This window comes from Condylura cristata, unplaced genomic scaffold (genome assembly GCF_000260355.1).
Source record: "Condylura cristata isolate star-nosed mole 26May11 unplaced genomic scaffold, ConCri1.0 scaffold00003, whole genome shotgun sequence".
NCBI classification, from domain to species: Eukaryota; Metazoa; Chordata; class Mammalia; order Eulipotyphla; family Talpidae; genus Condylura; species Condylura cristata.
The window spans coordinates 46,414,430-46,429,694 of NW_004567104.1; the positions used below are offsets into that span (position 1 = coordinate 46,414,430).

Below are 15,265 nucleotides of genomic sequence, written 5' to 3' on the forward strand. Positions count from 1 at the left end.
ATGTAAGATGCTGATCTTATAAAGCTTTAATTTGGCTTAATTAGGTTGTTCATTATATGATTCAAGGATAAATAGTACTTTCTTTTAAAATCTGAACCAGGAGACTGTCAGATTTGATTAATGGTAACAGATCCCATTTAAAGAATTTTGGCAATCTCTTGCCATACTATTTTATTAACATGGTGCACAATAATGGTTAAGATTTTCTGCCAAGGTCTTGTAATTTCATGATAGAGTTAGCTTCAACTTTAGACAATGGTTACTTCAAAAATTCTTAAGCTTCCAGTGAAGAAAATAATTTTCCTTTTCCCATCTATTTACATGACAAGATTACATTCCCCAAATTAGTATATGCAGACACAGTCATTTCCTATGTGCCAGGCGGGTGAGAGGATTCACCAGAGACAGAGAGGGGAGCAAAACAGGCAGATCGACGAAGTACACTGCTGAGGGGAGCAGTGGGCAGGTCAGCAGAGGTCTGCCACGCCATGTGGATCTCCTCCGGGGCAGGCAGGGATCGAACCCATGCGGAAGTGGCTTAAGCTTCTTTGTGCTGTGCTCTAACCCGCTGCGCCACCAGGGAGGGCCCCATGGCCTGTTGCATTCTTGTATATACTATTGTAGATTTCATTCTGGAGACTACCATAAATCTTTCTGGCCAGAGGGATTACATTTCAGGCTACTAGTTCCAAAATACACTAAATGGATCCTTGGTGATAAGAAGCAACTAATAACGTGTCCAGAAATTCCTCATAATAGCCTAAATCAGGGAAAAGATTCAATGGCAAACATAATGTATAACAAAATCTTCACAATGTTACTAATATTACTTCAATTTAAAAAGGTAATTCTAAAGAAAAAATAATGAGGCTTCCTATTGCTGCATCTTCCACACATATTTTATATAAACATTAATGTGTATACTTCAGATGGATTTCTATGATATTTATCTATACTGGTCTTGAAATCATAGGCTACTTAGAATTTCTTGTTCTCTCTGTACCTCATTTAATTACAAATTTATATTCTCTAGAGAGATGTTGTATTTCAAATGAACTAAGCAAAGAGAAAAAGAAAGGTATAAAATAATACTATGAATACTTGGGAATTCTGATTAAAATGATAAAGACACTCAGTCACAAATATTAAAGAAATGATAAGATTCTTTTTTGCAAAGTAAATATTATCATGTTTTCATCTTATCTTTCCCTTGTATTGATGTTACTTATTTTATTTATAAAATTTCCCTAGAGTAAAAATGGAAATAAACAATGTCTGTTTTTGTTTCCAAAGAAAGCACTGGCAAAGGGAAAGTCTATTTCAAGAGTGTTGTCTCTTTGGTTAAGCAGGAAATGAATTTTCTACAAAGGGTTGGAATCTGCTCTGATAGAATTGAAGGTAATTAAAATCTAATGGTAGAATCTAACCATTTAAATTGCAATTTAAATTGGTCAAATCAGATTGAAGTCAGAATACTTGACAACCTTAAAATGTGACTATAAGAGATTCACTGTGTACATATGAAATATTTGCTTATTCTGGATTGAAATGAGCATTGCATGGAAGAAACGAAATGGTTTCTAAATTTATATGACTTTTCATTAGTATAAAAAGATGGTTGTAAGGATTTGCATCTTACAATATATAATGACAAAGAACAACTGGCATCAAATTAAAAGCTTTCAATAGCAAGAGATGAGTAGGTAGGTGCTGCTTATAAGATCTTATTATTCTAGCATGTATAACTTATTATATAAAGTCTGAAGATGGGAATTTTAAATTATCAAATTGTATTTGTTGCTGTTTTAACCTAAGGCTACATGTTTAGGTTTGACAGTTATTCTCTCTCCAAGTGTGGAAAACAGAGTTTCTGTGCACATTATTTCCACATATAACTTATACCATTTTTATCAAAGTTTTAATATATTAAAGTAGTTTGACACATGAAGTAGAAGAAATGTTGTGTGAATTTCTTATGGGAAAGTAACAAACAAAGCACAACAACAAGGACTCTAATGAAAGTCTAGAGAGACTGTGATTTGCCAAAATGAATGTAGGGCTTCAGACTTTTTGCTCAATATTCTTTCTAATATATCACTAAATTCCCACTAGCTTGTATGTTACCTAAGGTGCTAGATATGACTTAACTCTTACTACAACCACCAGGAGCCCAGTGTTGGTAAAGCCATGAAGCACCACTTTTATATGCTGTTCAAGGCTATCTTCTTGCTTCAGATAACCAGGAAGATCTTCAGGCCATACAGACCAAATAAAATCCTCGCTGAGCAAGGCTGTGAATTGAAATATACTGAATTAAGAATAAACTACCAACAATAAAAGGCAGCTCTGGGTAAAATCAATTTTTATTTTGTATTTAATCGTTTTTTTATTGGAAATTGCTTTCTATTTTTGGTTGTAAATCACTTATACATCTCACCTTCCTCCCACCCACATACATGCCCTTTTAAAGAACCTCAGTTTCCTTCGAATTTTGCATCTCAAGGAAATGAATGTTTCATTCATAATAAAAACTCCACTACCACATAACATAACCACATAACCTCAAGGGAAGCAATTATCCCAAAAGGGAAGCACACAGGAAAACAGTTCCAACAGAAATAAGAAAACCTCCATCTCTGGCCATTTGCTTTACTGAAAAGCAAGCAGAAGCTCGTGAAAGACAATGTGCTTATGTGTCCCCATAGAAGCAATGTTGAATTGAGAGCTGTGTTCTTCACAAGAGACTTGGCATAAAAGTAAGTCTAACTCAGGCCAACGATATCATAAAAACAACTGTAAAATTTTCCCATATATTTAATAGTGAAATTATGCTCAGAGTCCAATAAAATGAGCATAAATATTCTAAACACATTGATTATACAAAAGGGCACTCTGTGCTATAAAGTATACATGCTGCACATAAATAAAACCCTGCTATACTATAAATTAGAGCTATTTAAAATTAATATGCTAGCTATAAGAAAGATTAAACATTTAATTAACAATATTTTTGCTTGCCTTTTTAGAAATGTTGTGATTTAAATGGCCTGGGTTACTTCAACTGCTGCCTTGGGAAGTCTGAAATGATTTTTTTTCTCTTCACAAGGTTTTCTGTCTTGACCTACTACTCGAGGTTGTAAGATTCTTAGAGTGCTCAGCCAACTACAGCATAGCCCAAGAAAATTGAGACTACGAACCCACATGCACTAGATCCCCAAGGGGTAGTCAACCATTTAAAATTCAAAATCAAACTGCCACAGACTTAGACATGATATGGGCTGGTATAAAATTCCGAGAGAGAGAAGTAATAGAAGAACTTCAAAAGAGTAATTTTTAACACTAATGATGCCTTTGATCAAGAAGCCTTATCACTCATGATTCTAATTTGTAGCACAACAGGTCTGAGTGGCAACTGATGGGAACAGAGGCACAGAAACAGACTGTGCAAGTCTCAGAAGAGAACAAGCGGGTATTAAAACTGACGTCCTGTCAGGAAAGATGCTCAGTAAAAGGAATGACTGGATCCCAATGGACACACACAGGCCCAGAGAACTCCCAGAGATCCGATGGCAACAAGTCTTAGGAGAGTCAAGTTAAACTTAATTCCCTTTGATCGCCTGATGGAGAAGGGACACCCAGCCCGCCATGTTTGTCTTCCTGGCTTCAGAACTGGATCTGCAGTGACCTGCGGTTCAGCACTCTGGGTACAACAGGAAAGGCAAATTGTGCAAAGTGGAAAGTCTAGGATGTATCAAGTGCCTGGAATTAATACAGGTGGATCCTTAGTCCTCAAATTAACCTGAAAAGTTGCTATGAGAATCTTTACTTCCTAGATAAAGAAGCTGAAGTTCGAAGAAACTAGATGACTTCTCTAAGGCCATGAAGCTAACGAAGGACAGAACTGTGATTCAAATCAGGTCTGTCTGATTCCACGTATACATTATTTTCAAATCTACAGTCTAGATAACAGAAATTTTCCATATCCAGGAGTATTCTCTGTGCCTGAGGAATGTGTACAGAAGAGCTGAGAAATGCAGGGCATTTGTATGGCTTGACCAAAGAACAGTCTCTCTCAATCTGATAAGTTGATCCTCTTTAACCAAGTATATAAATCACTGCCTCCGGAGGATAAACAAAAGAGCTATAAGGTAGAAAGTATACACCAGGTGGGCGAGGGCTGCCGAATCAGTTCTGATGTTACATTAATGATAACTAAGTGGAATCATTTAGATCAAACTCAGAATAGAACAGATGATTTATAATAGAGATGTATTTCAAATTCTAGGTCTAGGAAATGTAGGTCAGTCTTTCAGTTTAGGGATATACAAATGATGTCATATATTTCTTGTGAACCCAAACTTTGTAAAATTGCCTTCAACCTTATTCCAGAGCAGTGGTTTGCAAACTTTCACATGCAGCAGAATCACCTGGAGAACTTACAAAACAGAAAATATGGGGCTCCATACCCAGAGGTTCTGATCCAGTACGTTTACACTGGGTTCTCAGAAACTGCATTCCTAACAAGTTCCCAGGAAGACAGACACAAGCCTGCACTTTGAGAACTATGGCTCTGAAATTATTGCAACTTTCTAATTTATTTTTCTTTACTGCAAACCAAAGTGGCCCATCACATGGTATCAGCCACCAGAAATGAGCAATCTGCTTTACAAAGTGTTCAATTCCTTGATTTCAAATCAGGCCTCCAGAAAGCTCTAAATACTGATTTTGAAGACTTTATGCACTTCATAGTGTTTTCCACATTTTCCCTGAGCTCAGAAAACACAAATATAGATGACAACTATGATAAAAGTTGTAAACAATAATGCCTAGATCTTAGTAATTCATGCACAGATTCTCAAAACTCAATTTTGTGTAGATTTCTTGGGTAACCCTGCATAATCAATATAATCTAAAAACCTTCCCTAATCAATATTGTAGAATGTGTTCATTTTTCTGCCAATAATCAGAAGTAAGGTTTTGCTCATGTTTTGCAAATGATTTTTTTTTTTACAAAATAATTTTCATAGCTTTACTGTGACTTTTATAGTTGTCAGAGCTCAGCTAGGGAAAGCTATGACTGACTGTTTCATTTTGACAGTTCCCTTTGGAACAATTATTTAATGTGAGCATTATTTAAATGTGGGAGTGGAATGAATATATATCTTGGTGTGGTTTTTAAAATGTAGTCTCAACTTCTTACCTTCCATCTATATTTAAAATAGCACATTATCCTTTGCTTCTTGCCTCCCATTTAGAGTTAAGCACCAAGTTTAGATATTGTAGAAAGTAAAAAGAGCAAAAGATACACATTGATGTGCTATCCTTAACTCCATTATTCTTTTAATCCCATCTGAGGAAAGAAAATGTTGATTTCAAACTGACGCAAAATGTGATTCCTTTTGAACTGTAGAGTCGACAATTAGGAAAAAACAGTCTTTGCAGCATTATTTCCAACCCTCTGGGTATATTCAAAATTACTTTTACTTGCTGCTATTTTGAGGTATGATCCATTTTTGAGAAAAGAAATTAATGCAAAAGAATTAATGAGCTAATGTGGAAAGCTGTTGCAGACTTTTCCTCAAACCTGCAAGAATTTGGATTTTATGCTAACGATGGAGCTCTGGCTGACCATTCTAAGAGATAATTAATAAATAATGAAGGGAAAGTGAGGAGTAGACTGTTCTGGCAGGGAGAAGGGGTGAGATGAATTATATAGGAAATATTATTTACTTCAAAGTATGGATAGTGGCCCTCCCTGGTGGCACAGCAGGTTAAAGCACAGCACTAAGAAGCTAAAGCTGATTTGATGAGTTTGATCCCGCCATGGAGGTGACCCACATGGCACGCCAGACCTCTCCTGACGCTCCCACAGGGTACTTCATCAGTCGGCCTGTTTTGCTCCCCGCTCTGTTTCTGTGAATCCTCTCAATGCCCCTGCACCTCTGGCCTGTACCCCAGTTCTACATGCATAAATAAATAAATCTTTAAAAAAAATATATGGGTAGTGTTCCACTGAAGGGGGTAATGTGGAAAATTTTTGCTTCTTTTCACATGCCATTTCTCTCAGGAATTGGCAGGCAGTGGCATTATACTCATTTTGGAAATTGCCTTTATGCACAAATAGCATTCATTACATGCAGTTTTGCTCAGCTCTAAAGGGTAAGGGGGAAATAGATTATTTGGAAAATAAAAAAATAAAGTTGGCATGGATATTTTTTCCCTCAGGGTGAGAGGGAAAATGTTGGGATGTTGTTTTCAAACATTCCAGCCATCAGTTCCAGAGAGTATGGACAAACATCATTTTCACTGCTGACATAATGAAGATGATGCTTTTTAACCATTTCCCAGAGCATAAACTCGTTTTCAGCATGAGCCTGGCTGTGTGACCATAACAAATACTAGTGACATGGGAAACAGATATGCACAAATGAAAAAAAATGAGTCAGAGAGCTCATTTACTGCCATCGATAGAAACACAGTAACCCCAAAATCTGCTTAATATCTGCCTTTGTATAAGCTGAAGTACCACATCATCTTTTGTTGAGTAAAATGTTATAAATATTTTGAAATAAACAAAGATGTATTTTTATACTTTGGAAAAGTTTGAACTTTTGTTTCCTCATGTACACACTAATTTAATAAAGTATAAAGAACATACTGTTGAGTCGATGAAATTAAATGAAGTTGGGAACTGACGTAATTTAATATAAATAAAATCTCTAAGTATGAATGAGAACTTATCTCAATTTCTAAATTCCCAGGCTACTAAAATTGCTTTCTGGGGTAAATTATCTGACTATATTTTCAAATACAGTATTATAAAGAGTAACACAACGACCCCCCTCGTGGCACAACCAGTTGAGTGGCTACAGCTAAGGTGCTTTAGCATAGTTCAATCCCCAGCTAGGGAGCTGACCCACATGACACAGCAGACCTTTCCTGTCTTGCCTACTGCTCCCCTTAGCAGTGTATTTCAGTACATCTGCCTGTTCTGCTGCCCACTCTGTCTCTGGTGAATCCTCTCATTGCCCCCTGCGCCTCTGGCCTGTACCCCAGTTCTATATAAATAAATAAATCTTAAAAAAAGTAACAGAAGACTAAATAGTAAAACCAATTATTTTTCCCTACAGCTGACTACTGTTAATGTTTACATCAATTTCCTCCTGTCTTTTTTCTGTTACCCCGTGTGTGTATATATATAGTGATATATAGCTATATATATATATATATAGTAATATATATAAATATATATATAGTTAGCCCATACTATATATCTATATCTATACACACACACACACATATATATATAGAGAGAGAAATGTCCATTACATACCACTGACAAATTGAAAAAAAACATTAAGGCTTTGATAAATTTAATTAAAAACTACTTAATCACCTTTATTCCATTTTATTTTGAGGAGGGTGGTGCAAAAAAATAAAATGTATGATTTACCTTTATAGGATTTAAAAGGCATTATTGGAGTCAATTTCTCTCTCAAAGGTGCTCTGCATCATTCTCTGCCATGTTGTTTTATCAAAAACAAAACACATATTAGTAAAACAATAGCTTTTAAACAATAAATCAGCTCCAATTCCAAGGGGTAAATAATTTCTAAAAAGTAATACATTTCCTCTCGGGTAATTTTCCATTTTAATCAACAGTTCACTACCATAAAACAAAACATACAAGTACTCTCAGAGCCTGGTAACTTGAGTCAGGTGCCTGACACTGTCAAAGCGCATCTCTCCCAGAAGCTTCCGGTGCTACCTGATTAGCCCAAGGAGCAGACCACAGCTGCTTCTGTGTTGGGCACTGTGACTCCAGCTCCGCTCCTCATGGAACCTAATCTCAGAATGTGGACCACATTGCCTTTGACTAAACTTCTATCTGATGATGGCACTTCTCTTTTCAACATAGAAAATGAAGGGAAAATTGAGGTAATTATGTTGACAATTTAAGTAAAACAGGAAATATCCAGATACTTGAAGCCAAAGGGAATTGGAGGTTTAAATCATACAGATAACAATCTGGGCTCTCAATTCAACTCTGCCAAGAATACAAAGCATTTCATAAATGAAGTTTACTGAGCAGAAATTTCCAAATATTATCTCTAGTACCCATGAGCAGAAGCCCCAAAAACCAATTCTCTCCTTCCTATATCAGCAAAAAGTGACATTTATTGAAGCTATTTTAAGTTTCTGAACTTCTCAAGTGTGCAGAAACTGATGTTGTTAACCAAAAAGGTATCAGGCAAGATAGTCTCATAAACATGAAAATGTTATTTATGTTTATCCACTTTTCACTTCCTTTGAGCCTCTGAAGAAGTCAGGGCACTATCAAGAGGAATATAGGTAACAGATATCAAAGATTCTAGCTTTGTCTTTCGCCAGTGAAGTCATTTCCCCTGAGAAGCTGCCTCTCCTCAAGTGCCCAGCACTTCCTGTCTCACCTGTTCCCTATCACCTCTGCTTTGTTGTTTGATGCTCTTCATCATGCCCAGCCTGCTGTTACTGCTTATGTCATGACTCACTCAGCATTGGGCTGCCAGCACTCAAACTTGCAGGGTATGGGTGCAATCAATTTTTCTTCATTGAGGTAACACTGGCTTAAACACTGTGTAGGACATAAGGGAGAATGTTCATACCAGGTTAGTTGATGATCTCACTGTAACCCTAGCATCCTTACCACAGACAATTTTTGTACCTCTTGCTACTCCTATTCTCACCTCCACGCCCCTCCCCTTCTAGAAGCCTCACTTCCACAGTTATGTTTCTAGGGTTTATTTTGGGTTAGCTTTGCCAATTCCTTTGTGTTTGCCATTATTGTTGAATGTTTGTTTGTTTTCTCTATATTCCATAGCCTCACTTCCACAGTTATGTTTCTAGGGTTTATTTTGGGTTAGCTTTGTAAATTCCTTTGTGTTTTGCCATTATTGTTGAATGTTTGTTTGTTTTCTCTATATTCCACATGACTGAAATCATCTGGTTTTTGTCTTTCTCCTTCTGATTTATTTCACTTAGCATAATCCCCTCCAGCTCCCACCCTGTTGTCACAAATAGGAGAAGTTCATCTTTTTATGGTTGAGTAGTATTCCTCCATGTGCTCTGTCCATGGGTATTTAGGTTGTTTCCATAATTTAGCTGCATTCAACACTCTGATGCTGTTCTTCCTCCGGCCCTATTTTTTTGTTGATGTGGGATAATTTGTTGTGAGTTTAGAGGTCATTACTGCCCACCTAGTTTATAGTGCTGTCTGTTCTCTATTTGATCGATCTTACTAGCTAATAAAAGTGCCACTTGAGCATAAGCCCCTAAATCAAGGCAATAAGTATTTCAAAATTATTTCAATTGCATATTTTCAAATTTTATATAATTTATTGATTCATTCCCTGAATGTCACTGGCTTAGGATTTTTTTCATTTTTAGCACTGTGATACAGACAGTTGGTTTGTTTACAGATATGCCAGTTGTTATAGTTAATTTTGTATCAGGCCACAGGTTGCTCAAACATTTGTTCAAATATTATTCTGGTTGTGTCTACTGTGTATGTGGTTGTGTTTCTGGATGAGACTAATAGTTGAAAAAAGAGTAAAGTAGACTGCCCTCACTCACTGGGTAGACCCATTCAGTCAGCCAAAGGTCTGAACAGAAGACAGAGCTGGCCCTTCCATGACTAAGAAGAAATTCTTCTTCTGGCTGCATTTGAAACAGAGATTTAGTTTATTCCTGCCTTTGAGCTAGAACTGAAATGATCACTCTTTGTAGGTCTTTAGCCTGCTGGCTTTTAGCTTAAGAATATTCCATCAGCTCTCCTGGTTTGAATCCTTTGGACTTGGACTAGCTACAGCATCAGTTCATGAGAACCCAGCTTGTGACTGCAGAACTTGGGACTTATGAGACTCCATATCTGTGTAAGTCAATTCCTTAAACAAATAAAGTGGATGTGTATATATATATATATATCATATACATATATACGTATAAGTATGCATATAGTCATTAGTTCTTTTTCTCTGGAGATCCCTAAACAACAGCTAACATTGATATTTATTTCATTTTCCATCCAAGTATATATTTTTTTTCTAAATTACAAATTTGGGTTGCTTATATCAAATTTCTCCCCACTGTCAATAATTGTGGAACTTCATTGCCATAAATAATTCATCTATAATCAGCTTACTCTTTTTATTTTCTTTGTGAAAATTTAATGAAAATGAATGTGTGCCCACCCAGGAGCCCCCACTATCATGACAGAAGCCGCTCCAACCTGTTATAATTCCCTCCTCCCAAGCACTCTGGGAATCCCCCAAATCCCCCATGCCTCCTATGAATTCACGGGGTCTCCCTGCAACTTTTTTGCTCCATTCTCCCTTTACACATTTACTACCCTGCATTTTCCACACTGACAGTAGCCTTCATGAACCATATTTTTTGTGATGTTCACAATGTTCACAAAGCTAACTCCTGATATTTGATTAGCACTCTTCCATATGATTGAATCCTTCATGAGTCAGAAGAAGGATTTCTCTTTTAGTTTGTGTCACACCCCCGAACAAGAGATGACAGCCAGTCCCTGATGGAATTGACATGAGACTCTGACTCCGGTCAAAAGCTGAGCACTTATTCCTTCCAGGTTTTACTTTCCCCTCAAAGTTTTAAAAATCATAGACTCAGTTTAATTAGAACTCAAACTCAATGTAAAGTGTTTTTCTTTATCCTTAGTTGGTCTCATTAATATGTCACCCACCAAAGGACACTCACTGTGAGGGGCGGGGGGTCAGGCTTCATCCAACCACAGAGGTCACTGTACTCTGTTGGATCAGTATCTGATTTTTAAGTTAAATCTTAATATATATGAAAGTAGGAACAGAATATTGAGAGTAGGAAGGAGAATTATCTTGAAAAATAAAATAGGTCATTATTTTTAAAATGCATTTATAATTATTTTATTAAACAATCATCTTTTACATGTCATCAGACCTTACCCCTGAAGTGCAAAAAACAGTTTGAGGTATTAAAACTGAAGAAACATTTGCACATATTTTGTAAGGTTGTCACACTATAGCAACTGTATAATACAGTATAACTAAATACTACATGTAACTGCAGCCTATAAGAACAAAGCTATATTAAACAAACCTTGTTTGTCTCATAGCTCTGATTCTCCCATTTATAATAAAAGAGTAACAAAAAAAATGTGAAATTTAAGTTGCTTACAAAATACGCCCAATATCCAGTATTATAAAATAGTATCTAGAACTTACAAGGTCAGCAGCTGCAACAGTAGCCAAAAATCAAACTGGTTTCTGTGATGTAATGTCCTATTTTAAGTATTTTCAATCAAAAAAAAATTCACTTAAAGTATCTGAGATAGATATTTCCAGAATATTCCAATACTATCCACATTTACGTAGGGCCACAAAAATAGAATGCTCCATATTTTTTCCTGTAGGACCTTACTTCCTAAATTAAAAAATAAATTTGACATAAATCAGAATCACCACTTCAAAGTTATTTTGAAGTAATGCAAGGAAAAAGATTGGCTTCTTAAATGATATGTTTGTATATAAAAAATTATCCAGAAACTTTCTAGATCCCATTTCACTTTGTGTCTATGCTTTGAAACAGTTGAGGTGATTATATATCTGATTACCATAATATAACCATTCTCTTCTGAAATATTCAGGAAAATTGGAGGGGGAAAGGCATTTTTGATTTGTTGATTAATTATTAGAGATTGTAGACACTTCATTTAAAACAAATCTAGAACTGCATAAGTGAGTTACAGGTACTGTAAATTGAGTCTGAATGTTGAACAGAAGTCAGCATCTACGGCCATTTTTACAGTTACCACTGGACTTCTGGTAGCTGCTCAGGGTAGACTTCAGTATTCATCATTGAATGTTTTCATTTGTTCAACTGTTCAAATTAGCATGAACAAAGGGAAGGCTGATATTTTTATAAGAACATACATTCTTTCAAACTTGAGTTTTTTTAATTTTTGCAAAACTTATAAAGATCAAATGGTTCTTTTACTTTACTATTAGAGAAGCATAGTGTTTATTCCGTGGCAATCAAAATGCTTTATAAAGAAGGCCTCCTCCAGTTTGTTTTGCCAGCATCAGAAATATGTGGTAAAAAGAACTTTTTTTTTTCATGTAGACTTCAACAATGTTTTGCAAAACACACTTAACCTGTTTCGTTTTTATTCTGCAGGGGAAAGAACACTGGTTGTTAAAAACGCACATAGAGATACTCCACTTCCTGGGGGGACAGTACCCCACAGCTATGGTCTGCTTTCCCATCTACTGGTTCTGAATTAAGAATAATCTTTGCAGTTACCTCACTGCTGGAAGCACAGCTGTGATAGCAGCTGAGCTGTTTACCTGGGAGTCAACATGTGCTGATATTCTCACATGAACCAGAAGAAGAAAACTGATCACGGTCAGCCCTCTCCAAATAATGATCTAGGGTCATTTAGTATCTTCTGTAGGTTAATAAATATTTTTAGTGTTTGATACACAATTGGATGCTCCAGATTAAGCTACATCTCCCATGAGTTTTTCTTTTTTTTTAATGAATTTCATCAGACATAGAAGCTAGCCAAAAATCACAGGAAGGTCACAGAATGATTAATTAAATCTTAGGAGTCCAAACTGACCAGTCCAATTAAAATATATCCCTAAGCTAGAATTACCTGGAATAAAACAAAAAACAACTTTAATTTTAGGGCCACATTGAATTGTGATGTTTAAGGGAGAAAATGCAATAAATTTCATTCTATTCTATGCCCACTTTTTGTTTCTGTAATTAAAGATCAAAAAAAAAAAGTTTAAATAAAAGGAAAATGACTGACTGTAGGATCTAGATCCTGAATATTTTTCCTTATTATCAGTATACCTATTGGTGCCATGCAAATAGGGCTGACCACATACATAAGTGATAAGAACAATATTATCCAAACTTTTTCACTACCATCATGCTCATAAGCTACACAGTAAAATCTATCAAACTTACACATCCCGACGCTGGCCGGCATACTGTTCAGATGGAGCATTGACTGAAACACACGGCATACTCAGCAAAGCCGTCACAAGACCAGGGGCCCATTACAGTCAGTCAAAAACAGGGTTTCTTATACCATTCAACACCAAACTAGTGGGTGACTTCCTATGCAGGAGGGCCAGTGAGCACAGGAGAAGGGAAAAGCTCGTGACCCCCAGAATGACCATGCCTGATATCAGTGCACTGGTGACTGCGTTCAGCTGGAAAGACGACTGGTTTGGAGAACCTACAAGTGATAAAACACATCACAGTGAAAGATCCAACATCAGCTTTATCTCACCTTATCCCAACATATACCTGTGAACAATCTGTCACCAGGAACTTTACAATAACAATATAACACTAGATTATACTACAATCTATTGCTTTGTAATTTAACACAATACCTAAAGATTGTGTGGTTTCATGGCCCAGTATCCCCTAGGTAGTTAAAAAAAACAAATCTTTAAAATGCTATAATTTAAATAAATAAAGTAAAAATTGATCAACAGGTTGCCTATGAGTTCAGAAATCCTCAGTAAGCTGCTATTTAAAACAGAATAAATATAAAAGACCAGTGATCAGTAACTTTAGTTGACAGAAGTTTTGTTAACTGGTCACCAGAAAATAATTAACATTTTTAAAAATCATATTTTTAAATTCATTATATGTTAATAATCTTACCAAGCTGTGAATTGTTGGTTGGAGTCTCATCTGGGGGCGGGGGGGCAAGGAGAGGGAATAAGAGGGAAAAAAGTAAGCAACACTGGGTTTCCAAATATTTACCAGTTTACTATAATTCTACTATTGCTTTCTACAGGTAGGTCCCTTCACCTTCACTCACAAGCTCCATGGAGAAGGCAGTAATAAAAGTCCTCCTGAACCATCTGCTTTCCCACTTTCTGCCCCCCCACACTCCAGGTTCATCATCTATCACCAACCTAAGCCCACACCCTGTCACTGCCCTGGGCATACAAATACAAGCACAAAATATACTGCACTGTATTCTTTCCTGCCAACTTTGCTTCATCATTATCTCTCCAGTCAGGTTAGTAGGGGCAGTAATTGTTAACAGCTATTACATTTTTATAGCCCTATAACTTGCCATTTGTTATTCTGTTAGAGAGAAATATTCATTATTTAGTGCCATTCTATTCTAAGTGTTGCCAATTTTCCCATCATAATCTGCAGAAACATCATTTTTAAGTTCCAAGAAGATAAATTCACACTTAATAACTAAATGGGAAAAGAAAAGAAAAAAATAAAACGTGACTCCTTGGCTTCAGTTGTAGTTTCATAGTTTCATTTGAATCGGTTAGGTAAAAGATTGAAGCTGCTGTTGATTTTTCCCTTTTCCCTGGCAAACATAACAATAAATGCAATGAACATTTCACTTGGTTTCCCAAATTTTGTTGCCCATTTTGTGATCATATAGTAATTAACCTTTGAGCTTGTATAATGAGTGAATTTCACATTGTGTTTAAAAATGTGTGTGTATAGGGGGGTGTATGTGTGAGTGCTTTTTATTTGAACCACAAAATGTGTACATTTAATTCTAGAGCATAAATATTACAATTATATATGTGTGATGTCATGCAATTTATATGTGACCATATTAATCTTCATAGTAGCCATATGGTTTGGATACCCCCATTTTACAGATGAAGACACTCCCATCTGTCACAGACTCCATGATAAACTCAGCTTCAGAGTCATTTTTCTAAAATAATATAAGCTAATGAAGTATGGGAAATATCCTTAGTTAAGAGATTAACATCTGAAGATACAAAACTCCAGGATTAGTATTTTAAGTGATTATTAAGAGAACCTGCAGAGGTATTTATAAAACAACTGATACTAATTTTCAGTCATCTGAGTCTAGGCACTAATGATGGTTCTTCTATTTGATCCTGAAGAACTACAGGGTTGTCAAAAAAGTCATGATACATTTTTCTGTTTTTCAAGCAAAAATGCATCATGACTTTCCCAAAAACCCAATAAAACCAAATGTATAGAGTAGTTATTTATGAGATTCTTTACAATGGTGCAGTACATTGCTGTAGGACAAACAGAAGAACAACACAATATTTTATATATGACATCATTAGGAAAATCCTAATCTCCAAATAATTCCATTAGATAAGATACTTCCTTCTCATGGAAATAGGTGGGATAAATGGAGTGTGATTGGTTCACCCAACAGATCTACATGCCTTTTGTC

The 15,265-nt window shown here is 36.0% G+C and overlaps 1 protein-coding gene across 1 annotated transcript in view; it reads right to left on the bottom strand.

The window, feature by feature from the left end:
* Positions 1-13,039: 13,039 nt before the first annotated feature.
* The window catches only part of ZPLD1 (zona pellucida-like domain containing 1), a 58,943-nt gene continuing 56,717 nt past the window's right edge, over positions 13,040-15,265 (bottom strand). Inside the window, exons 10-11 of the mRNA XM_004675239.2 lie at positions 13,729-13,758; positions 13,040-13,291 (exon numbers count right to left, since the gene is read on the bottom strand). Coding sequence (XP_004675296.1) covers positions 13,116-13,291; positions 13,729-13,758 — 206 coding nt within the window. The 3' untranslated portion in view covers positions 13,040-13,115. The remainder of the gene's footprint in view (positions 13,292-13,728; positions 13,759-15,265) is intronic.